The sequence below is a fragment of the Phyllobates terribilis genome, unplaced genomic scaffold (assembly GCF_046119375.1).
Source record: "Phyllobates terribilis strain yellow unplaced genomic scaffold, ASM4611937v1 Scaffold_9__5_contigs__length_417890890, whole genome shotgun sequence".
Classification (NCBI taxonomy): domain Eukaryota; kingdom Metazoa; phylum Chordata; class Amphibia; order Anura; family Dendrobatidae; genus Phyllobates; species Phyllobates terribilis.
The window spans coordinates 79,251,954-79,278,527 of record NW_027362769.1 but is presented as its reverse complement, the minus strand read 5'-3'; the positions used below and the strand labels follow the sequence as shown (position 1 = coordinate 79,278,527).

At 44.2% G+C, this 26,574-nt stretch overlaps 1 protein-coding gene across 1 annotated transcript in view; it reads left to right on the top strand.

Annotated features, from left to right (window-relative positions):
* ABCA12 (ATP binding cassette subfamily A member 12) overlaps nt 1-26,574 on the top strand; it is a 313,653-nt gene that overhangs the window by 200,712 nt on the left and 86,367 nt on the right. Inside the window, exons 41-43 of the mRNA XM_073646632.1 lie at nt 13,024-13,151; nt 21,722-21,803; nt 24,863-24,968. Coding sequence (XP_073502733.1) covers nt 13,024-13,151; nt 21,722-21,803; nt 24,863-24,968 — 316 coding nt within the window. The remainder of the gene's footprint in view (nt 1-13,023; nt 13,152-21,721; nt 21,804-24,862; nt 24,969-26,574) is intronic.

The window sequence follows — 26,574 nt, the reverse complement described above, 5'->3', positions numbered from 1 at the left end:
TACTACTTCTGTTATCAGCTTTGTAAACACCCGAGGGGCTGAGTCCAGACCAAAGGGGAGACATCTGAATTGAAAATGGTGGATCTGATTTCCCACTTTTATAGCAAATCTCAAAAATTTTTGATCGATGGGATGGATGGGGACATGGTAGTACGCTTTCTGGAGGTCTAAGGTACACATCACGGCCCCTCTGTCTATCAGGGGAATGGTAGACCGGATTAATTCCATCTTGAATCGTTTGTATCTCACCCAGTGGTTTAACGGTTTTAGGTTCATTATTATGCGCGTTTCCCCTGAGGGTTTCCTGATGGAAAAGAGTCTTGAGTAGTGTCCCTGGGACCTCTCTACCTGGAGAACCGGACTTATGGCCCCTATTTTTAAGAGTTTCTGTACTTCTGACCACATGGGTGAAGTACCGGACACTGGCTGGGGATTGGTAAGAATAAACCTCTCCGGGGGTAACTGGGCAAATTCGATTTTGTATCCTGAGGATACGGTCTTTAGAATCCAAGAATTCTGTGATATTTTTTGCCAGCCTCTGAGGAACGACATCAGACGACTCCCAACGCGTATGGCGTCATTGCTTCCTCAAGCCGGATGCTGAACTAAAGGGGGGCCCTCTGCCCCTGTTTCTCTTGGGGTAACTCCATCTGACGGACATTCCTTTACCGCTTTTTCTAAGATGTATTATTTTCTAATACTGCTCCTCCAGATCTTCTACCCACAAACACATTGATCTGGCTACAGAGGTGGAAGCAATATTAGTTTTTATGATAGCCACCGACATCTTCCAGGCCCTTTTCAGAAGGCCATCCGCCTTTCTGTCCATGGGATCCTTCAGACTGGACGAGTCCTCAAAGGGAATTGAGGTTTTCTTGACCACCTTTGCAATGGGAACGTCAATCCTGGGAATCTCTTCCCAGGGCTTAATGTCCTCTGGCTCAAAGGGAAGGTGTAATCTAAAGTCTCGTGGAATTACAAGTCTTTTCCCTGCGTCCTCCCATTCTTCCAAGATCATGGAACGGATGTGGTTATTTACAGGGAAAACCCTGTGTTTCTTGGATCTTAACCCCCCCCCCGAATATCTCATCCTGCACTGTATGCGATGGCTGGGTGTCTTCCACCTGCATAGTGTCTCTGACCGCTTTTAGCAGTTCGTCTGTGTCCGCCGCTGAAAAAAGATATCTCATTCCCTCCTCCGGTGGATCTGAAGCTATATCTTACTCCTCCTTCTCCTCAGAACCAAAGGGCTGTAACTCTTCCTCTGAGGATAGCTCCATCTTCCACCTCGGTCTTTTTGTCCGGGGACCCAGCTGAGACATCTGGGGGGGAAACTAGACCCGAAATGGAGGCCCAAACCTCTTCTCTGATGATTGACCTCATATCCGAAAGGATGGTTGGTTGTTGATCTTTCACGATTTTAGCAGTGCAACCTTCGCATAACGGTTTAAGCCATGCTTCAGGCAACCTGCAATTACATATGGGGCATCTCTTCATCTTCCCCCCGACTTTTTATCCTTCTTTACTGTCGTTGGTGGGTTAGCGGAGCCTTTATCCATTGGTGGTTCAGATGGGGTCTCTGCATTTCCTAAATCCTCCATTATGCAGTCTCCAGCACAGCAGGGAAGCCAGACACAGGCAAGCGCTTTTATACTTACCTGTCTGAAGTCTTCCCTGCCTTTTGCGTTCCATCCTGGAATGCACACCGACTGCCGCTTTCAAATTTCGCGCTCTGCCTCGCGCGCACTCCCGTGACGTCACCGGAAGTGTGCGCACACATGGCCGGAACCAGGTGCAGAGGCAGGCGCCGGAGCCGAGAGCCCTCGCCGGAGGGAAGCGGCTCCTGGGTCAGGAGCAGCGCTGCACTGACCTGGCTGAGGAACCCCCGTTCAGGGGCTGTTAGCCGCGGGCTGCTTCCCAGGAGGAAGGAGAAGTTTCTGAGCCGCCCGATCTCCTGAGCCCGCATGCAGGTACGCTCTTCTGCGCACTACACCTCTCTGTGTCATAGGGACAGGAAAAACACTGAGGGGTGGAGGGAGGGGAGGGCTTTTACCTCTGTGTTTCCTGTCCCTGTAAGGATCAGAAGGACGTCCTCCATGGTGCTGTTAGGGGGACGTCCTGGAAAAGAAGCTTGATTGTGACTGAACAGAGTTGAGCAGCTTGCAGTGAATTTCATTATTTTTTTTCAGTATCATTCCAGTTCCTCTAGGACAGGGGTGGGGAACTTTTTTCCTGCCAAGGGCCATTTGAATATTTATACCCTCCTTCGGGGGCTGTACAATTCATGTACTTTCTCCGCCCACAAAGTATGTCTTGACGCTGGCATTGGTGTCAGGACGTAATCTTTCATTGCACAATCCTCAACGTTCAGTAGTGAACGCTGAAGGAGTGTGCTCACAGAGCAAGAAGAAACTAAAGGGCTGGCGGCCGTCAAAATACCACTGCTGGCCCAAGCACTATAATCCCTGGGAATCTGCCCAGGGGCTGGATAAAAGGTCATTGAGGGCCTATGGCCTGCGGGCCTGAGGTTCCCCACCCCTGCTCTAGGGCAAAAAATGCTTAATTTGTTTCAGTGGGCCACATGGTTTCTGTGTGTACCACTCACCAACACATGATATACTAATGTCATTTATATTAAACTGTGCTCATTGAGGCATTCTTATGGAACAACATGCTAAAAAGACATTCCTAATTTTTATTTTTTATTTCCAATAAAATGGAGAAAAAAGACTGTGCAGATGAAATTTGGAATGAACTAATGTCATTAACAGTGCATCTTTAACATTACCAATGAACCTGAATGCAAACTTATGGATAAAAAGGAATTTGATTCAATAACCTTTACTATTGTTTTGTTAAGACTACCAAGCGCAATCCTTAATTACTGTTCCTTTTGTGATGTGCTCTGTAAATAAAAACAATTAGCAACATTCAAGGAGCAAACATTTTCCCATTTGCTTAGTTTATATTCAGCAAAAAGCCATTATTACCCGTGACATAAAATTACAGCGCTAACAGTGCATATTATTACTGGAAATTATGTGGCTTCTCCCTAATATGTTGCTACTGTACTTAAAGTATGTCTGTTGGCAGTTTTGTCCTTGCAAAACTACTGATAGTGTTAGATACGAGACCTGGAAGAAAGAAGGGGGCTGGAGGCATGGGAACCTAGAAGGAAGCCCCACATGACCGGGATTGGCCTGGAGGGTGCAATTTTTAAATCCCAATGGTCGGGATTGGGTATAGGTTTGGAGGGGCTGGCATTTGGATAGGGGTGGGGTAAAGGGGGGAAGAGGTATAATAGGGAAAAGTGCGGGAAAACGGGCAGTCCAGGGAAGAAGCCATTGAGAGAAGTTCTGGAGCACCGATAAAAAAAAAAAAAAAAATTATTTTACCTTTTTAATTGCTGGGACACTCTTCTCGCTATTATGGAGTCTGTGGAGTCCCTTATCGCCAGGCTGAGGGAGACTGCCAGATCCAGGCAAGGAGGGTGGCTTGAGGCCCAGCTGGCCGGACTTCTGGGGAATGCTGGGGAGGAAGAATCCCCGTCGGGTTTCGAAAGAAGGGCCAGGAGGACGCGGCCCCCCGAGAGGCTTTCCCCGGAGATGGTTGGTACGGGCAGCAGGCGCAGGCTGCGGAGCCCCTCAGGGGACCCTGTGTCCGGGGAGCATGCCGGCGGAATCCCCTGCCGGCGTGCCCGCCGCGGCAGGAATCCGCCCAGCCGGTCTGCGGGCTCCCCCTGCATCGGGTCGCGGTCCGCGACTGAAGTTCCCCGGTCCGTCGTGGTGCAGCCTCCCCCGTCGGCGCGCCGCAGTACTAGAGCCGGAAGCAAGGCCCGGGCCGCAGACGCATCATCCGGGGGGCGGGGCCTCACCGGAAATGGGGACTACGTCACTTCCGGCCCCGGAGACAGACGAGAGGGACACACAGCCAATGAGCGGCGGGCGCAGGGACACGCCCCCCGCTCCAAGATCCAGCGGCGATTCAAGACGCCGGTTATTTAAAAGAAAAAAGGGCGGCAATCCTGCAGCGGGGAACGGAGGGAACACCAGCGCGGCAGGCACACCTGGCGACGTTCCTGTCGGGGTGCCTGCCAGACAGACCAGAGGGCGCAGACAGCAGCAGAGCTACACGGGCAGGCAGCACCAATTCCAGGACCTGCTGCCTGGCTCAAGTTTCTCCAGGCAGAGGGATGGAGCGGCGGGCAGCAGCACGGATTTGCCTGGCAGTTATCCACGGACCAACACGGATCGGGCTGGTGAGTCCGGGTCTAAAAATCGCGGATGTGCACGGTCGGCGGCGAGGACTGGAGGACGAACGGCGGGGAGGTCGGCACGGGCTCGGGTCCCCCCTGGTGACGAGGAGGCCAGGGGCGCGGGCCTTGAGCAGCAGGGGTCGGTCGGACTGGATTATGGAGAAGAACAAGACGAACCAAGGACTCATCAGGACTCGGCGAGTACGGCTGGCGGGGACACAGCACCTGCGCAGCTTCGTGAGTATGCGTCTATGTATGGTTTGTCGCCCGCGGGGTCTGTAGCGGATGGGGTAGGCGATAGGCAGGTGTCTGGGCCCAGCGGGGAAAATGTTAGGGGAGGTAGTGGGTCAGATGTAAGTGGGTTTAGAGATTTGTTGGTTAGCATGTCGCGCATTTTGGCGAGAATAGACGGCGGGGGGGCCATTCAAAGGGGGTTGTCACCGGCTGGGGCTTGGCTACCTAGTCAACCGGCGTTGTTGCAGGTGGGGAGCGAGTCGGCCAGGTCGGCGGGGTGTACAGCTGGGACACCTTCTGGGGTGTCGGTGTGTGTGCAGACAGAAAAGGATAATGCGGATAGTATAAAACTGGATGATAGGGCGAAAGGGGAGGTATACGTGTGCTTTGAGGGGCCATTGGGGGCGCATTTAAAAAAAGAGGTTAAAGAAAAAATTTGGCGGGACGAGTATGTCGAAATTTTTTCCCTTCTTCCGTTGGAAAAGTTTAACCTGGATAAGGGAAAAAAGGAAGACAGTAAAAAAGAGGAAGAAGAGAAGCGTAGGTGGAGGTTGATTCCACAGACGTTTGTCAATTGGTTGCAAGCTTTTGCAATATTGGCTAGCGTTATTGGAGAAAAAGCTCCTGATAATTGTTCAGGTTTGTTTTGCTACCTTGATGCTATTGGGGAGGCTCATAGGACTTACGGGGGTCAGACATGGTTACGTTATGACGAGCAATTTCGTCAGAGGAAGGCAGTCCGCCCTGAGATCAGATGGGATCAAAAGGACATTGGGTTGTGGCTGAAGGTTATGGCCCCAGTGAGGTATGGGCAGTCCTTTCACGGGAGCAGCAGTAGTGGTAACCAACCAGCAGGACAAGGGGGAGGTAACCAAGGGGCACAAAGCACTAAGAAGGAAGTGGGAACTTGCTGGCAATTTAATGACGGCCAATGCAAGTACGGGACCTCCTGTAAATTCAAACACGTGTGCTCCCATTGTAATGGAAACTCACACGGAGCATCAAAATGCTTTAAGAAGGGTAAGGGAAAGCCGACAGTGGGTACCGGTCAAAGGGGTGACTCCGGTGAGGGTTCACGCGATGGCCCCCTTTCTAAGTAGGTATCCTGATCAGTCGAAGGCTAAGGTCATTTCGGATGGTTTTTTGGAAGGTTTTAGAATCCCTCCTCCTGAGCACGAGGTCCCCTTTTCTCTAAAAAATTTGACGTCGGCTTCCCTTCATCCGGATGTGGTTAGCGTGAAGTTGGCTAAGGAGGTGGAATTGGGCAGGATGGCGGGACCGTTTCGGGTATTACCTAGCAGCAAAGTGATTATTTCACCACTGGGGGTTGTGCCCAAAAAAGAGCTGAATAAGTTTCGTTTGATTCAGCATTTGTCGTACCCGAAGGGGCTCTCGGTGAATGATGGCATTGCACAGGAATTATGTTCAGTTGAATATACATCATTTGATGCGGCGGTGCGATGGGTACAGCGTTATGGGTCAGGATCGTTGCTAGCCAAGACGGATATCGAGTCGGCTTTTCGGTTGCTGCCAGTTCACCCGGATAGCATCCCGTTGTTAGGTTGTTTTTGGAATGGGGCATATTACATGGATAGGTGTTTGCCAATGGGTTGTGCAATTTCGTGTTCTTTGTTTGAAACGTTTAGTACCTTTTTGGAATGGGTGGTGATGGACCTGGCATCAGTTAATTCAGTCATTCATTATTTGGATGATTTTTTGTTTATAGGCCCTCCGCAATCGTTATTGTGTAGGAATTTGTTAGGTACTATGGTGTGGGTAGCGGAGCATTTTGGTGTACCATTGGCAAAAGAAAAGACAGAAGGCCCTTGCACAATCCTAAGTTTTTTGGGCATTGTAATTGATACAGAAAGGATGGAGTGCCGGTTACCTGAAGATAAATTGTGTCTGCTCAAGCAGGAGGTCGATAGAGTCAGGAGGTTGCGCAAGGTGACCCTGAGGGAGCTACAATCGCTGTTGGGGCGCTTAAATTTTGCATGCAGGATTATGCCAATGGGCAGAATATTTTGTCGCAGGTTGTCAGGCGCCACAGCAGGAGTGCGTGGGGCTCATCATTTTATCCGCCTAAATAAGGAACACAAGGAGGATCTGAGGGTTTGGAAGTTGTTTTTGGAAAGCTATAATGGCAGGTCATTAATCCAGAAGGAGTTTGTAAGCAGTTTTGATTGTGAGATTTTTACAGATGCTGCGGGAGGTGCTGGATACGGGGCCTACTGGAAAGGGCGGTGGAGTGTTGGGGCATGGCCGATTGGGTGGACGGAGAGGGGACTTACGAGGAACCTGGCGTTTTTGGAATTGTTCCCTATTGTTGTTGCGGTTACTATTTGGGGGGAGTGTTTTGCCAACAGGAGAATTCGGTTTCATTGCGATAACATGGGAGTGGTGTCTGTCATCAACAGCTTGTCGGCCTCATCCCCGCCTGTGATTAGGCTACTGAGGGAACTAGTACTTTGTTGTCTTAAGCTGAACGCTTGAATTACAGCGGTCCATGTTCCAGGTGTACAAAATTCTATAGCAGATGCCTTATCTCGTTTTCAGTGGGACCGTTTTCGGGCGCTAGCACCAGAGGCCGAGGACGTGGGTCAAGAATGCCCTTCGCATTTGTGGCAACTGGTTATGGAGGAGCCGGACGGTTAATAAGGGAGTCCATTACGAGGCAGACCTGGGCATCATACGAGGCATCGTGGCGAGTATGGCGAAGTTGGATTCTGGAGTGGGGTGTGGTGGAAAGTGAAGGAGATAGAGAGATGGCGGTGCTGTTTCTTGTGGGAAGGGCAGCAGAGATTGGATGGTCCGTGTCAAAAGTTAGTAAATTTGTAGCAGGATTGGCATTCGCTTTTAAATTGCACGGGTTAAAAGACGTTACAAAATCGTTTTTAGTGAAGCAAGCACTTAGGGGCTTTAGGAGAGGCGGTAAGGTGTTAGATAAACGAAGACCGGTGACTTTTAGTATTTTAGAGCGGTTGGGTTTAGCGTTGGATAAGATTTGTTGTTCAGTTTTTGAAGCCACACTGTTTAGGTTGGCTTTTTCATTGGCGTTCTTTGGCGCTCTAAGATTAGGTGAGTTGGTGGCACCAAGTAGGAATAAGGTTGGGGGTTTGTTTGCCGAGGATGTGAACGGTCGGACAGGGGGCATCGAATTTTGGATTAGGAGGGCGAAGACGGATCAATTGGGCAGAGGCAAGCGAGTGGTATTGGGGGAAGTTGATGGATCGTTTATGTGTCCTAGGAGATGTTTAATGGCTTACTGGCAGGTTTGGGCGGGACGTAAGGGCCCATTATTGTGTCATAAAAACGGAGAGTTTCTGTCACGTTTTCAATTTATTGCAGTATTTAAAAAAGGGATCCGGGAGTTGGGCCTTAGTCCTGAGGTGTACGGGTCGCATTCTTTCAGAATCGGTGCGGCGTCAGAAGCGGACGGTTTGGGTTTAGGAAAGGATGTGATAAAACGCATTGGGAGGTGGAGTTCAGATCGTTATCTGTCCTATGTACGGCATTAGGTGTGCAGGCTTATGTTTTATCTGGTCAGAAGTGAATACAATTCTTTGGTTGTCTTATTGCAGGTGACGTCCCGTTATTAGTCTGGATTCTTGGACACTCTTTCGTTCATTGGGGGGCGCTGCGGGCGGATGTGAGGCCAAACGGTAGGCAATTGGGTTTTAGCAGAGAGCAAGTGGTGGTCCGGTGGCTGGGTTTTAGAGGGATGGTATGGAGAAGGGTGCTTCCTGAATTCCATAAGGCGGCTCGTTTGGACCGGGCGCCGGACATTTTGGTGGTGCATATGGGGGGGAATGATTTGGGGGTTCGGCCAGTTAGGGAATTGATGAGGGATATTCGAATTGATTTTTTAAGGTTATGGACATCTTTTCCTGGGGTGTTGACGGTTTGGTCTGACATTGTGCCGAGAAAAAATTGGAGGGAGGCCAGATCAGTGAAGGGCATTAATAGGGCAAGAGTAAAGTTGAATAGAGCCATAGCAGCTTTTGTTGGTAGAAATGGGGGTGTAAGTGTTCGGCATCTTGATCTTGAGGCAGGGGTTGGTGATTTTTGGGCAAAGGATGGGGTGCACCTGAACGATATTGGGATTGATTTATGGGCATTATCTATACAGGAGGGGATTGAGAGGGCTTTGGCAGTGTTGGGGCGCTCACGAGCCTGAGGTGGTCAGGGCTGTTCGTTTGTGGCGGGGGGTGGGGTTCTTGGAGTTGGCACAGAAGTGTCGGTGGGAAAGTTATTGGAAATTTACAGGCAGTGGCTTGATTAAGCGGGGTGATCTGGCATTTGGTTTTTGGGGCTCTGGACGGGGTTTTACCCTGGGAGCTTTTGGTGCCCTCGAGCTGGTGATGGACGGCTGAGGGTAATACGGTGGTTCGATTTCGGTTTAGTTATGCCAGATCTAATTTTTAACTCCAAGAACCCTCCCTTCTTATTTATTTATTTGAATAATAATGTTTATATGTTAATGTTGTTTGTTAATAAAATGGCCGCTGTGGCCAAATTTATCCAAAGAAATTACAGGTGCAGTGTTTTTATTTGTTAAGCTACTTAAGGTCGGTAAGATGGGGAGGGGTATTACGGAACTATGGCACCCGGGTTGGCCGTACACGGTCAAGAAGGGGGCTGGAGGCATGGGAACCTAGAAGGAAGCCCCACATGACCGGGATTGGCCAGGAGGGTGCAATTTTTAAATCCCAATGGTCGGGATTGGGTATAGGTTTGGAGGGGCTGGCATTTGGATAGGGGTGGGGTAAAGGGGGGAAGAGGTATAATAGGGAAAAGTGCGGGAAAACGGGCAGTCCAGGGAAGAAGCCATTGAGAGAAGTTCCCACCCACCCACCCTCTCTTTTTTGTTTTCCTTTGGTATATTTTGTGATTAATGGTAAAAGGGTGGTTGTTTATCGTGAAAGAATTAAAGGGGGATTTGATGTTATGCATTATAATGGGTTATATTAAAAGTGTTATGTAAAGTTGTGTAAGAAGGTATGTCGCAGTGGCTTGGCGGGGGGTGGGGTTCTTGGAGTTGGCACAGAAGTGTCGGTGGGAAAGTTATTGGAAATTTACAGGCAGTGGCTTGATTAAGCGGGGTGATCTGGCATTTGGTTTTTGGGGCTCTGGACGGGGTTTTACCCTGGGAGCTTTTGGTGCCCTCGAGCTGGTGATGGACGGCTGAGGGTAATACGGTGGTTCGATTTCGGTTTAGTTATGCCAGATCTAATTTTTAACTCCAAGAACCCTCCCTTCTTATTTATTTATTTGAATAATAATGTTTATATGTTAATGTTGTTTGTTAATAAAATGGCCGCTGTGGCCAAATTTATCCAAAGAAATTACAGGTGCAGTGTTTTTATTTGTTAAGCTACTTAAGGTCGGTAAGATGGGGAGGGGTATTACGGAACTATGGCACCCGGGTTGGCCGTACACGGTCATGATTAAACACTTTATGCATGTTCTTTGTATCATGAAATACGAGAAGGACATGCAGGTGCATCTCACTAAATTAGAATATCATCAAAAAACTTAATTTATTTCAGTTCTTCAATACAAAAAGTTAAACTCCTATATTATAGAGTCATTACAGACAGAGTGATCTATTTCATGTGTTTATTTCTGTTAATGTTGATGATTATGGCTTACAGCCAAAGAGAACAGAAAAGCCATTATCTCAGTAAATTAAAATAAAAACCAAAAAACACCTGCAAAGGCTTCCTACTCGTTTAAAAAGGTCCCTTAGTCTGTTTCAGTAGGCTCCACAATCATGGGGAAGACTGTTGACTTGAGAGATGTCCAGAAAGCAGCCATTGACACACTCCACAAGATCCCAGAGTTCCAATTTTCATTTGGAAATCAAGGTCCCAGAGTCTGGAGGAAGAGTGGAGAGGCCACGATCCAAGCTGCTTGAGGTCTAGTGTGAAGTTTCCACAATCAGTGATGGTTTGGGGAGCCATGTCATCTGTTGGTGTAGGTGCACTGTGTTTTATCAAGACCAAAGTCAGCGCAGCCGTCTACCAGGAAATTTTAGAGCACTTCATGCTTCCCTCTGCCGACAAGCTTTTTGGAGATGGAAATTTCATTCTCCAGCAGGACTTGGCACCTGTCCACACTACCAAAAGTACCAATACCTGGTTTTCAAACAACAGTATCACTGTGCTTGATTGGCCAGCAAACTCGCCTGACCTTAACGCCATAGTGAATCTATGGGATATTGTCAAGAGGAAGATGAGAGACACCAGACTCAAAAATGCAGACAAGCTGAAGGCTGCTATCAAAGCAACCTGGGCTTCCATAACACCTCAGCAGTGCCACAGGCTGATCACCTCCATGCCACGCCACATTGATGCAGTAATTGATGCCAAAGGAGCCTCGACCAAGTATTGAGTGCATTTACTGAACATACATTTCAGTAGGCCAACATTTCGGATTTTAAAAATATTTTTCAAGCTGTTGTTATAAAGTATTCTAATTTACTGAGATAATGACTTTTGTGTTTTCATTGGCTGTAAGCCATAATAATCAACATTAACAGAAATAAACACTTGAAATAGATCACTCTGTTTGTAATGACTCTATATAATATGAGTTTCACTTTATGTATTGTACTGAAATAAATTAACTTTTTGATGATATTCTAATTTAGTGAGATGCACCTGTAAACTCACCATTGCTCCATGATTGCGGGGGCCCTGGAGTGCACTGTATGCTCCCTTACCCCTCTGATTTGAGTGAGGGCTCTAGTATTCTGCTGAGCAAAGTGGCAGGATTGGGGAGTTCAGTTCAGAGAGCTGGGGGCTCCTCCAGGGTACTTTGCTCCTCCAGGGCACTTGAGGTTATGGCACAATGAGGATTAAAACTTTTTCTAGTTAATTATATGGTTAAACAGCTTTCAATGTCTCCAATGTATATGTCTCAGCAGCTTTGCACAGGTCAAACAATTTTAAGAATTGGTGCAGATGCTGTATTACTTGCTCTATTAACACTAGCACCAAGAATTTCATAAAAAAGGAGCCATGAAAGCTACAAGCTTTCATTTTTTTTCAAGAGATTCCAACAAGTCCGTACTATTGAATTACAATGGGGTCAGTCTGATTTCCATTGGGGTTCCATTATTTTAGACAGCAAGCATATTACTGATTCCTCTACTGCTCATACTGTAAAAAAACTGTAATCCCTGATAAACAGACCAGAATACAAACTTAAGATGTACATAAAGATTGCCAGGAAGCTGGAGCCAGAGCATCTGATCCAACATGTTGAAATTCTGTTCCAACCCCCATTACTGATCAATGTGGCGCCCTGGCGCTTAGCTGCATTTGTTATATGCATTTTCTGCATATGTTGTTTCAAATATTGTGGCATAATGGAAAATTAACAAAAATAATTTTATTATGCAAGATCATGAGCCAAAGCAAGATTAACCCCCTTAACACCGGCTAATTTTTTTTGTTTTTGCACATTCGCTTTTTCCTCCCCCTCTTCCAATAACCATAACACTTTTTCATTTTTTCGTCAATGTAGCCTTAGTATTATTTCTTTATTTTAAACCTGGGAAGATGGTAGATTATTTAACTTTTATATTTTTATAATATTTTTTTAAAACTTTTGTTTATAATCTTTTCCTTTATGTTTTATTCTCTCTAAGGGACTTGAACCTGAAATCGCTTTTACTATCCACAGTATTGAAATTTATAGCATAAATCGTGGTTGCCTTTGACGCTCCAGACCAGAGCTTCAGAGGAGTACTAAGATTCAAAGGAGTACTAAGATGGAAGTGATGGGGTATTATGGAAGGAAGGGGGCGCACACTGGCAGTAATGCTATTTAAATGCTACTGTTAGAGATTGACAGCGGCATTTAAATAGTTAAATATCAGCTAGAGCTAATTGCTGTTATTATAGGCAGATGCCGGCTATGTATTACAGCCGGAAAAGACCTGCACAGCTCCAGAGCCCGCTCCATACACACACACACCCCGACTGTGACGTACATGTAAGGCAAGGTGCGTGAAGAGATTAAAAAGGATCTGATTCTTGCCATGAACATGTCATTTTTTTACCTTGTGTAAATGACCATGTTCTCCTGAATCTGGCGTTATATGTTATTCGTTTCTGAGTCACTCCATTCCTGAGATATGGCCCTCTCTTCCTTGTATGTAAATCTTGCCTTTTTAGCAAGCTGGGTGTGGTCCTAAAGAAAGTGCCCTCAGAGAAGAGTTGAGGACCACACCCACCTAGCTAAAAAGACTAGATTTACATACAAGGAAGAGCGGGCCATATCTCAGGAATGGAGAGGCACAGGAACAAAAGAAAAACAGCACCGGATTCAGGAGAACAGCGGACTTTACACCAGATAAAATATATATATATTTCTGCCAAGTGACTGATCCTCTTTAAGTGACCAATTTTACTAAACTTATAAAACCAAGTTAATGGCAAGTTTGTAATAGACATGACTGTGGCGTCCAGTAATTATATTTGAAATATTTGCATCACGTTTTGAGTGTATTGTGTTTTATTATCCAGGCATGTGACGCAGCGGATGTCGCCCCTCCCCATCGGATGACTTACTCTGAACAGATGATGTACAATCTCTCAGGAAAAAGCATGGAGGGCTATCTACTCTCAACAGCCTTGCAATTTATCCAGAAACGGTAAGTTTCTTCCCTCTGACTTACCATCTTACATCTAACTTTTGAACACTGTTCTCGCTTGTTAGGTCTGGATTTATTTTCTGGCTGCATTCTCATGAATTGAAGATATTCAGCGCTTCAAATTCATTCTTAAGCGTGATAGAAATGAAACATAATGGTGCGATCCATAGCACTGTAGAAATAAAGATGATAAGCATCGTTTTTCACTTTTTTGTAATGTAAATTGTTGGATCGATTGTAATACAGAACTGCGTATTATCCCAGAGCACATAGCTATGTTCGATATGTGGATATGTATTTATGAGTTCAGAGATTCACTGCTAAAGAGAAAGCCAAAAATACCATTTTGTTTCCACAAATGTTCAAATGTCTACGCAGGAGGAAAACAAGAAAACAATTGGTGTCATGTCTGTTTTGGCATCTTGACCCTAGTTTTTTCTATCTCCTTGGAGACGCGCCTTCTTCAGACAAACATATGCAATAAGAGCAGGTGTGCCCTTAGTGTTGACTGTATTCACATCCTGCTTTCTTCCCAGCGAGCTCTATGTAATCAGGATCATCATGGCCACAAATAGATTTGTATGGAAGATTTTCTTAAAGGGGTGGTCTCAAGTTCTTAAATGGCTAAAACTGCAAAGCATTTGTAAAAAATAAGCAACTTTGTAATGTACCCTTAATTAAAAATCCTCTCCGGTCTCAAGAACTGAGGGATTTTTTTATTCTAGTGAACAGCTAGTTGCCTAGGTTACCAACCACCCTGCAGTTTCAGAGTAGACAAGTACCTCGGTAAGAGGCATGCTTTTGCACTTCTGTCAGCCAGTAGTGGAAAACCCCTTTAAAAGATGTCAGAGAAGTGTCATCAGTTTGGCGGCTTCTCTTCTAATGGAAGTGTGACAGCTGCAGCCCATCAGTGGTCACTGATAAGCTGCAGCGCTCACATGATGAAAACAATGTCATAAGATTACCAGAAGGTAACCGCTCGAGGTGGAGGATCGGCGCCAGTCAAAGAGGTAAGTATGCTTTCTTTTATTTTGGTAGTCTACAGACCACCAGGGATGCCGTCATAGCCTATTTCACTGTCCTAGCCCATAAAGGATGCCACTATTAACCACTTTACTGCCCTAGAACTCAAACCCACAATTACATATCACATTTAGTGATGAGCGAGCACTAAAATGCTCGGGTGCTCGAAGCTCGGGTCGAGCAAATTGGAATACTCGGGTGCTCAACCCGAGCAATGAGCCCAATGTAAGTCTATGGGAAACTCAAGCATTTTTCTGGCGGTCCCTCCCCGGCGGTCTGCAGAAGGTCAAAAATTGCCCAAATCGATGGGAACAGTGCTCAATTAAACGTCAGGCAGGCAGAATATATAGGCTGACAGGCAGGCAGGGTATATAGGAGGGTGCATGAAAAACATAGCAGGGCACGCAGAACAAACTAGTGCCCTCCGATTTTCATGCACCCGTCTCTTTAAAAAAGCGCAATTCATACATCGGTACCTGACAATTTAGAACAGAAAGAATAGAGCATCACACATAGATTGGATAGATAGAAACATGTCAGTCACATATACAATAAGTACAGTGACAGTGTTGGTTACTGTACTTGTCATTTAGTGTTAAAATAAAGGATTTATTAAAAAAAAAAATTGGCGTGGGTTTCCCCATAATTTTAGTCTCTAGAGGAGATTAAGCAGACGGCTGGGGCAGATGTTTGAAGCCTGGGAAGGAGGTAATACCCACGTAGCTACCCAGGCTACTAATATCAGCCCCCAGCTGAATACCTAGCCTATACTAGCTATTAAAATGGGGGACCCAAAAAAAATGACGTGGGGTCCCCCCTATTTTAATAGCTAGCAAAGGCTAGGCAGACAGCTGGGGGCTGATATTAATAGCCCAGAAAGGGTGCCATGAATATTGGCCCCCTCCCAGGCTAGAAACACCAGCCGTCAGCCGCCCCAGAAATGTCGCATCCATAGGATGCGCCAATTCTGGCTCTTAGCCTCTCTCTTCCCACTGCCCTGTAGCGGTGGCAGTGGGCTTATAGGGTTGGGGTTGATGTCAGCTTATAATGCCAGCTGACATCAAGCCCAGGTTAGCAATGGAGAGGCGTCTATAAGACGCCCCCATTACTAACCCCATAGTGAAAGTTAAAAAAACACCAATACCCAGAATAAAATCCTTTAAGTGAAATAAAGATACAATACTTTAATGTTCTAAATTAAACTCTACTTACCGCATTTCCCATTCCAGCTGAAGCCAACGATCTCCTGCAATAAAAGTAAAATAATTAACCAACCTCATCCTTACCTTTCCATGGTTCCCAGGACGGCTCCAGCTCTGCTACATTGACATGACAGGCTGGATCGCAGCAGAACTCTGCCATCCAGCTTGGCATGCCACAGACACTGAGAAGCTCCTCAGTGAAGCTCCTCAGTGTCTGGCTGTGACGGCATCCAGGTGAGCCGAGTTCATGTGCAATGAACTCAGCTCACCTCATGCACGTCACTGACAGCATGGGAGAATTCTCCTGCGCATGCGGTGCTGGCAAATGACGTCACCGCTTGAGCAGGAGAATTCTCCCACGCTGGGATGGCATTGAGATGGCAGGCTGGATGATAGCAGAACGCTGCCATCTCAATGCCATCCTTCAGAGACACTGCGGAGCGCAGGCAATGTCTCTGAAGGATGACAAGCTGGATATTAGTAGCCTGGGAAGCTCCGTGCATATTACCCCCTTCCCAGGCTTCAAACATCTGCCCCAGCCGTCTGCTTAACCTCCGCTAGAGACTAAAATTACGGGGGATCCCACGCCAATTTTTTTTTAATAAATCCTTTATTTTAACACTAAATGACAAGTACAGTAACCAACACTGTCACTGTGCTTATTATATATGTGACTGACATGTTTCTATCTATTTAATCTATGTGTGATGCTCTATTCTTTCTGTTCGAAATTGTCGGGTACCGGTGTATGCCGCTGATGAATTGCAGGCCGGCTTTTTTAAAGAGACGGGTGCATGAAAATTGGAGGGCACTAGTGTGTTCTGAGTGCCCTGCTAAGTTTTTCATGCACCCTCCTATATACCCTGCCTGCCTGACGTTTAATTGAGCACTGTTCCCATCGATTTGGGCAATTTTTGACCTTCTGCAGACCGCCGGGGGGTTGGGGGACCGCCAGAAAAATGCTCGAGTTTCCCATAGACTTACACTGGGCTCATTGCTCGGGTCGAGCATTCTAGTGCTCGCTCATCACTAATCACACTAATCACATCCACTGTATAGATTATAAACAATGAATATTTTCAATTTACAGACTGTAAACAAACATCCAGTGAAGAGTTTGATATTTACTTATAAATTATGACACCACCTAGTGTTCATTCTGTATAGCAATATGCATGTCCACTAATGAGCGAAATTCTGCTTGTCACATATGCTCAGTCACTCTGATCACAGCTAGTTCTCTGCACAATGATTCACTGTTCAGCGCAGTGCAATGATTGGCCTACAGTCATGGCCAAAAGTATTGAGAATGAGACAAATAGTAATTTTTCCAAAGTTTACTGCTTCATTTTTTGTAATGGCAATTTGCATATACTCCTGAATGTCAAAGAGTGATCAGCTTAACAGCAATTACTGTACTTGCAAAGTCAATATTTGCCCAGAAAATGAACTTTAACTCCCAAAACACATTTCAACATCATTGCAGTCCTGCCTTAAAAGGAGCTGCTAACATCGTTTTAGTGATTGATCCATTAACACAGGTGTGGGTGTTGATGAGGACAGGGCTGGCGATCAATCAGTCATGATTAAGTAAGAATGACAACACTGGACACTTTAAAAGGAGGCTGGTTCTTGGTATCATTGTTTCTCTTCAGTTAACCATGGTTATCTCTAAAGAAACACGTGCAGCCATCATTGCACTGCACAAAAATGGCCTAACAGGGAAGAGTATCGCAGCTACAAAGATTGCACCTCAGTCAACAATCTATCGCATCATCAAGAACTTCAAGGAGAGAGCTTCCATTGTTGTCAAAAAGGCTCCAGGGCGCCCAAGAAAGACCAGCAAGCGCCAGGACCGTATCTTAAAACTGTTTCAGCTGCGGGATCGGACTACCAGCAGTGCTGAGCTTGCTCAGGAATGGCAGCAGGCTGGTGTGAGTGCTTCTGCACGCACTGTGAGGCAGAGACTCTTTGAGCAAGGGCTGGTTTCAAGGAGGGCAGCAAAGAAGCCAATTCTCTCCAGAAAAAACATCAGGGACCGACTGATATTCTGCAAAAGATACAGGGAGTGGACTGCTGAGGACTGGGGCAAAGTCATTTTCTCTGATGAATCCCCTTTTCGATTGTTTGGGACATCTGGAAAACAGCTTATTCGGAGAAGAAGAGGTGAGCGCTACCACCAGTCTTGTCTCATGCCAACTGTAAAGCATCCTGAAACCATTCATGTGTGGGGTTGCTTCTCAGCCAAGGGAATCGGCTCACTCACAGTCTTGCCTAAAAACACAGCCATGAATAAAGAGTGGTACCAGAATGTCCTCCACGAGCAACTTCTCCCAACCGTCCAAGAGCAGTTTGGCGCCCAACAATGCCTTTTCCAGCATGATGGAGCACCTTGCCATAAAGCAAAGGTGATAACTAAATGGCTCATGGAACAAAACATAGAGATTTTGGGTCCATGGCCTGGAAACTCCCCAGATCTTAATCCCATTGAGAACTTGTGGTCAATCATCAAGAGACGGGTGGACAAACAAAAACCAACAAATTCTGGCAAAATGCAAGCATTGATTATGCAAGAATGGACTGCTATCAGTCAGAATTTGGTCCAAAAGTTGATTGAGAGCATGCCAGGGAGAATTACAGAGGTCTTGAAGAAGAAGGGGCAACACTGCAAATATTGACTTGCTGCATTAACTCATTCTAACTGTCAATATAACCTATTGGTACTCATAATATGATTGCAATTATATTTCTGTATGTGATATAAACATCAGACAAACACTAATAAAAACCAGAGGCCAGCAGATCATGTGAAAATATAATTTTGGTGTCATTCTCAAAACTTTTGGCCTTGACTGTAGACTATCAGAGATGTTAACATTAACCCTTTTCTTAGCGTAGAATACCAACACTAAAGATTATCTGCCCATAAGAGATAATAGCAGTCTTTAATGGGTAAACTTATTTTTAGCATTTAATTGTTGATCAGCCTTGGAAAAGTTTTAAATCTTTGTAATTATATATTCTATTACCTTATTTTGCATCCTTCATTCTCAAACACAATGCTGAAAGTACTGTTTTAACTGCTTAGTTGATGTTCTTTTAGAAGCTGCTTTGAACTGCTGCTCTAGCAAGAATCCAAGCTCAATCACTATATACAAACACTCTCACAGTCTGAGTATGGGGGGAAGAGAGCAGAGAAGCTCTCACAAGGAGAGCGTTTTCAAATACTGCTTGAGTACGGATTCTTGTTAGAGCAGAAGTTGGTTTTTTTTAGATTGTGGGAGTGGACTTGTTTAAAATGCTGGGAAATCACAGCTTCAAGGGCTCTTTCTACTCATTTCTATAGTAAAATCACTTTACCTTTCAAATGTTCAATGTTCTGAGCATTTCTTTTCCTTCGGGTTTTAAAACGCGCCTAGTGAAAAAAAAGTGAATGACACTTCATTAAAGTAGCTCTAGATAGAATCCATACTAAATTAGCCACTGTCCAATCAAAAGGCTGCAAAGACGCTTCAGAGAAAAAAAAAATCTCTCTACCAAAATGCTTTAAAACTCTTTAACACCACCAAAAACGTTCCAAAATTAGAGCATTTTTTGAAGTGGTTTCTACTCGAAAACTTGTAGTTCTTGAACGCTTAAAAAAAAAAAACACTGTGTGCACATACCTTAAAAGAGCAGGAACTAGTGAGTTAAAACAGCACTTTCTGCAGTGTTTGAGAGAGAAGAAAGCAAAATAAGATTATGGAGTATATTACAAAGATTCATAACTTTGCAAAAGCTGATCAGTAATCAAGAAAATCATATAAACGTTACTCCATAATAACCATGAATCAGACAAGTGTATATAAACAATAAATATTTTATTGAAATACATAACACAAAAAAATTGTATATGTAAAAGTACATATATGTATATCTACAGAATTAATAACAAAATAATTCATCAAAAACTTAAATATATAAAGATTCATGTAATGTAATGCACACAACTAGTGCAATGTTATACACAGATTTGAATTAATAGTGAGGAAATAGAGGCATTACAGTAAGACTGTAAGTAAAAATGGAATGTGTCATCACATCGGCTTCAGACCCTTCGGGCCGATGTGGTGACATACAGTAATGCCTCTGTATTTCCACACCCTTGATTCAAATTGATGTATAACATTGCACCAATCTTTATATATTTAACTTTTTGAATTATATTGCTATTAATTCTGTGGATATACAGTACAGACCAAAAGTTTGGACACACCTTCTCATTTAAAGATTTTTCAGTATTTTCATGACTATGAAAATTGTACATTCACACTGAAGGCATCAAAACTATGAATTAACACATGTGGAATTATATACTTAACAAAAAAGTGTGAAACAACTGAAAATATGTCTTATATTCTAGGTTCTTCAAAGTAGCCACCTTTTGCCTTGATGACTGCTTTGCACACTCTTGGCATTCTCTTGATGAGCTTCAAGAGGTAGTCACCGGAAATGGTCTTCACTTCACAGGTGTGCCCTGTCAGGTTTAATAAGTGGGATTTCTTGCCTTATAAATGAGGTTGGGACTATCAGTTGTGTTGTGCAGAAGTGTGGTGGATACACAGCTGATAGTCCTACTGAATAGACTGTTAGCTGCTTTTTTCTTGCCATAATACAAATTCTAAGTAAAGAAAAACGAGTGGCCATCATTACTTTAAGAAATGAAGGTCAGTCAGTCCGAAAAATTGGGAAAACTTTGAAAGTGTCCCCAAGTGCAGTTGCAAAAACCATCAAGCGCTACCAAGAAACTGGCTCACATGAGGACCGCCCCAGGAAAGGAAGACCAAGAGTCACCTCTGCTTCTGAGGATAAGTTTATCCGAGTCACCAGCCTCAGAAATTACAGGTTAACAGCAGCTCAGATTAGAGACCAGGTCAATGCCACACAGAGTTCTAGCAGCAGACACATCTCTACAACAACTGTTAAGAGGAGACTTTGTGCAGCAGGCCTTCATGGTAAAATAGCTGCTAGGAAACCACTGCTAAGGACAGGCAACAAGCAGAAGAGACTTGTTTGGGCTAAAGAACACAAGGAATGGACATTAGACCAGTGGAAATCTGTGCTTTGTTCTGATGAGTCCAAATTTGAGATCTTTGGTTCCAACCACCGTGTCTTTGTGCGACGCAGAAAAGGTGAACGGATGGACTCTACATGCCTGGTTCCCACCGTGAAGCATGGAGGAGGAGGTGTTATGGTGTGGGGGTGCTTTGCCGGTGACACTGTTGGGGATTTATTCAAAATTGAAGGCATACTGAACCAGCATGGCTACCACAGCATCTTGCAGCGGCATGCTATTCCATCCGGTTTACGTTTATTTGGACCATCATTTATTTTTCAACAGGACAATGACCTCAAACACACCTCCAGGCTGTGTAAGGGCTATTTGACCAAGAAGGAGAGTGATGGGGTGCTACGCCAGACGACCTGGCCTCCACAGTCACCAGACCTGAACCCAATCGAGATGGTTTGGGGTGAGCTGGACTGCAGAGTGAAGGCAAAAGGGCCAACAAGTGCTAAGCATCTCTGGGAACTCCTTCAAGATTGTTGGAAGACCATTTCCGGTGACTACCTCTTGAAGCTCATCAAGAGAATGCCAAGAGTGTGCAAAGCAGTCATCAAAGCAAAAGGTGGCTACTTTAAAGAACCTAGAATATAAGACATATTTTCAGGTGTTTCACACTTTTTTTGTTAAGTATATAATTCCACATGTGTTAATTCATAGTTTTGATGCCTTCAGTGTGAATGTACAATTTTCATAGTCATGAAAATACAGAAAAATCTTAAAATGAGAAGGTGTGTCCAAACTTTTGGTCTGTACTGTACATATAGGCATTTTTACATATAAATACCTGTGATCATCATTCTTTGGCATTCTGCCATTGTGTGGTTACTTTATGTATTATCCTTAATGTTTTGTGTCTCTCATCGGCCTCCCCTTACTTTCATTGTTTCTTGAATTTAATTATCTTTTTTTTTGTGTATTTCATTGATATATTTATTGTTTATATACGGAGAAACACTTATATGATTTTCTATGTTTATTCTGTGCTCTTATTTAAATTGGAATTAATTTTTGGATTATAAGCTCCTGATCAGTAATTAAATAATAAAAAGAAAATGTTTAGTTACATTTTAACTGTCAATAACTTTTTTTTTTAATGTAAGAAAATGTAAGTATCAGTATGCTGATGAAAAAGGTCCCACTGACCCGGCCCTCAGTTCACTCCCAGAGAAAAAGGGCTACTGCACAAAACTACAATCACATCTGAATGTTTAGGATTTGATAACCGATATGTTTGCTTGTAGGTATGGAGGATGGAGTTTTGGCATTCCTGCATCACAGATCATCAGCATTGAACCAGTGTCTGAAAATATGACTTTGAATAAGGTAATATAAAAAATACAAGCCAAAACGATGCACTTTAATCCTCTGAAAGCTTAATTTCCTTGTGTGCTATATTTAGTAATAAAAATGTTTTCACCTCAAGTGGTCTGCAAAATATCCGCTTTTTCATCATGCGCGGACTTCAAGGTCTTGTTGGGAAATATCTTTTGGCTTTGATGTTTTTATTTAGTTTCTACAGAAGTTCACTCATTTCATCTCTAAAAAAAACATCAGTTCAAAAGGAACCAGTTGTAAATTCTCAATTATAATATCTTATTTTCTTACTGTTTACTTTAGTAAATAAAATCGGAGAAAAGTTGCAGGACTATATTATATTAATTTTATTAGTGAGATATTTTTTCATTAATCTTTGTATCTTCAATTTAACAATATACAATCATTAATTATGTTCTGATTACTGATCGGACAATTGTGAAAACCAAGGTTGACCCCCTATTCCTTGTAGGGGCTGTGTCGCTATAGACATATTTAGAACATGTCAGCTGACACTATCCCCAGGACCAGCTCCCAAGATTTGCTGGCAAACAATTGGTTCTGCCAGTCAGGAGTTGCTGTAACTTGATGATTTCCCATGCAACGGCTTCTGCAGGGAAAATGCAGGATTACATACTGGCCATTCAGATTTCCAAATTTTCCAGCTCAAGAGCTGCTGCTTGTTTAGTGGCTCTACGCTTTGGGTCGTAGAGGGGTGTCTTATCAGGGGATCTCAGTCTGCAACGATATATGCCCTAATGGGACAACCCCATTTTTATTAAAATGTTGGTCAACTAGATAAAAGACGTATTCTGGTCTACATAAATTATCACTTAACCACTGAATAGCTGATAACTATTTGATAGACTTAGGTCCATCCATTGGACAGGGGATCCCACAGGACTGGGGACTTGTGCTTGGCTATATTGATCTCTGCCTCAGAGCTTGAATACAGGGGCAGTTTGTATGCACAATCTGTACTCCGTTCAATTCAATTTAGTCAGAGTCTTGGGAGTCCGATTTGGCGCTCGGACCCACACTGATATATCAGTTATGTTTGAATAATAGGTGATAATGTATGTAAACCAGAATATCCCTCTAAGGCTGTGTGCCCACGATGCGTTTTTTAAGCGTTTTTGCAGCGGTAATTCCACTGCAGAAACGCTTAAAAAATGCTTGGTAGAAGGTCTGCCATGTTCCCCAATGATAATCCGCATGTGCTGTGCACATGCTGAGGAAATTTCTGCCACGGATTATCATTGCGGAAAAAAACGCAGCACTACCAATTGTTTTGCGGAAGAGCGGCGTTTTCGCCGACATTGAATTGCATTGAATCACTTGGATTACGCATCACTGCATCTGTACATGCGGAATCCATGCGTTCAATGTGCGGATGGTACCCGGGTCTGGAGAGGAGGAGACTCTCCTCCGGACCCAGGTACCATAGAACCTGTAAAAAAAAGAATAAAATACAAAAATAAATATTATATTTACCTTCTGATGGCCCCCGGTGTGCTTGTCGGCAGATCGCGGTGGACTGAAGGACCTGCGCTGATGTTATAGTCATGTGACGGCAGGTCCTTCAGTGTAGTGTACCGCGAGCTGCCGGCAAGCCAGGACGGAGCGAAGCAAGACTCCGGGGGCCATCAGAAGGTAAGTATAGATTTTTTTTTTTTTTTTTTTACCATTCTTTAAGGTCACAGTATATAAATCCATGACATTTGCATGGATTTATATAGTGTGACCAAGTTGTCAAGTACTTTCCAAGTGATGCTAAAATCGCTTGGAAAGCGCTTGACAACCCGCATGCAGAAATGCAAGTGAAGAACACTTCACATCCGCATGTCCCTGGCAGGAAAACGCATGTACAATCCGCATGCGTTTTTTCTGCCAGGGAGATGCGGAAACGCTCAGGAAAAATCCAGAGCATTGTTGCATCGTGGGCACATAGCCTTAGAGAGGACCTTTCACCAATATTTTAATGGTGAATAGGACACACAATGTAATATATTTTGCAGAGCAGAATATTTTTTTTTATTATTATTATTTTGCTTCTCCGTTGCAGAGATATTAGCGCTCAAAGTATTCGGCACCTAAATAGTTAATTTTTTAAAGTCCAAGAGGTCATTACCAGATAGATTTCACTGGGGGTGTGTACTTCTTCCTATTTCGGGCAATAACCGATCATAAGCAGGCAGCAACGCACTGGAGAAAGAGCACGCCCCCACAACAGTATAGAACAGAGTCAGTGTGAGTAATGCTTTGTCAAACAGTCTGCTCTCCTCACTGTAGAGTGATGACATGCTGGAGCACAGCAGACCTAAGTGTGATTAACTGACAGATTTCAGCTCTCATCACTGGCAGTCAGTGTTGGGAAAGACTACTAGTGGCTCTCCTCTCAAATTCAAATGAGCTTTATTGGTGGGACCAAATAAACATGTGCATTGTCAAAGGAAGTGTAGTGCTGGCAACTCTGTTGTACTGCCGCTCCCCCCACACTGACTGCTAGCTGTTGATCCCACTCAGGTCTGCTGTGGAATCACTCAGCATTGAGGAGAGCAGACTGTATCATTATGTATTACACAAAGCCAAATTTAAGGTATAGTGGAGGTTTGATCTTTTTCCCTTTGTATGTGGATGCCCCCTATTAATTAAGTTGCAAATTGTCTTTTCAAGCAGGTGGGGCATGTAGCACAGAACTTCTCTGTGGGAGAAGTTCTGTGTATGCGGCCAGGTGGTTGAAAGGATAATTTTCACCATTATTACAGGGGGCATAACATTGGAATGGAGGGGGAACAGAAAAAAAGAAAAACTGTTCCAAAATCAGTGGAGCCGTGACAATTGAAGGAGCTACCCAGCTTAAATTTCAAATATCCAGTGGAAGGTCCCCTTTAATTTCTGTATATTTATTTTAAACCAGGCACTGACTAGACATCTCAAGTAGCTGGATTGCTATATTTTTGTGGTTAAGCTTTGTTATTAGATTTTGGAGTATATAATTATATTCCCCGCTCATTTCTGGATTTATTTGCTACTCATTACTCATGACCGTTTCTCTTGGTGTCCAGGTCTGGTACAACAATGAGGGTCCTCACAGTCTGCCATCTTTCCTGAACAGCTTTAGTAACTTCATTTTGAGGGCCAATCTGCCAAGCTCCGAATCTTCACAATATAGTAAGTAAAAAACTATTAAATAATCTCTTTTAGAAAAAAGTTAGAGGACCTTTAGGTAGATGTGATACTTGAAAATAGCACCAGGTTTATTCTGGGATCATAAGCTGAAGATATCAAGATTCCTGGCGCAGACAAGGACAACTAGTACATAAAGGTTCAGTATCCGACATTTCATGTAAAATTGATGGTCGGTGGCAGTGTTTGAAGTTACATGAATGAACCAAGGTACCTGCATGGGTTGAATATGAATAAGCAGCACGCTGTTCACACAGCTGTGTTCTACTTCACATGCAAGGCAAATAGCCCCCTGCCCCTGTAGTGCTTAAAAGACTTGAATCCGTTTTCTGCATTTTCTTTACGTCTCTCATTAGGGTCTAAATATGCATTTTACTACCCAGTAAAGACGTCTTCTACGGAGCTAAAAAATCTCAATTTTCCATCTGAAACGTAGACCTCTAATTAAATGCCGAAACCTCCCACCGAGCTGTGGGCAGCACCCGATAAATATTTGATAAAAGTTTAGTCACTTAGCAACAGAGCAAACAATAGCGGTGGTAGAAGTCATTCTTGGAGGACTTGGGATTTTTTTTTTTGAAAGCTGAGAAAATAAAGCATTTTGATGATCTCTAGACACAGCTTATTTTCCATAAACACGTTAGATTTAGGCTTGCATTTATCTTACAGTGAGAAGCCATTATGCAGGTCCTGTATTCAATCCCACTGACATTACTGCTTAATTATACCACTATCCATCAAGATTATAGCTTTTAGTTTCTCCTCCAGATCGCCAGGGAGATTCCCTTGAGTCGGTTTCCTAACTACTCCTGCACTTGTGCCACTGTTCTGCTAAAAATAACCAGGCATTATCTCCGGTAAAATACAGTTGCTTTGCCGGCTTCATTCTTCATGGGTCATTTTGAAAGGAGCTTTCACTGCGAGATTGTACATATATTTGCAAACCAAATTTTGAGCTAAGGACCAATGCATGATGGTTAAGAAAGTGCATAAACTAATAATCATATTCTTACCTGGTGCATTATAAGGTGGATGTCGTCTAACTTCCAGGAAAAAGGAAGCTGGCTCTCTGCTGCTACCCTATAAGTCACCAGGTTTTCCCAATATAAAGTATGGTCACCACCTTTAAGGCCTCTTCTACAGCATTCTGGTATGCTGTATGTATTTCCCCAGTCCCCTATGCATAGCACAAAAAATACCTTTAATTATACCCACCCACTGTGCAGTCCGGACCCATGGACGTCTCTGGTCTTGATACGGCGCCTGCTCTCTACCCACAATTGCCATCCTCCTTCCCTACCTCATGTGGATGACATGTTCTACGTCATCTATACAGTGTCCTCATCGTGCTTCTGCGCAAGCGCACTTCTGTCTGCCCTGCCAAGGGCAAAGCAAAGTACTGTAATACGCATGTGCCGGTAAAGGCTAAAGAGTGCTGATGACTCGGAAAGTAAAGCCGTCACATGTACATTACAGTACTTTACTCTGCCATCAGCAGGGCAGAGAGAGGTGCGCTTGCGCAGGAGCACGATGGGGACACTGTGGATTACGTAAGATGCGTCATCCACATGAAGCAAGCAGGAGGACGGTG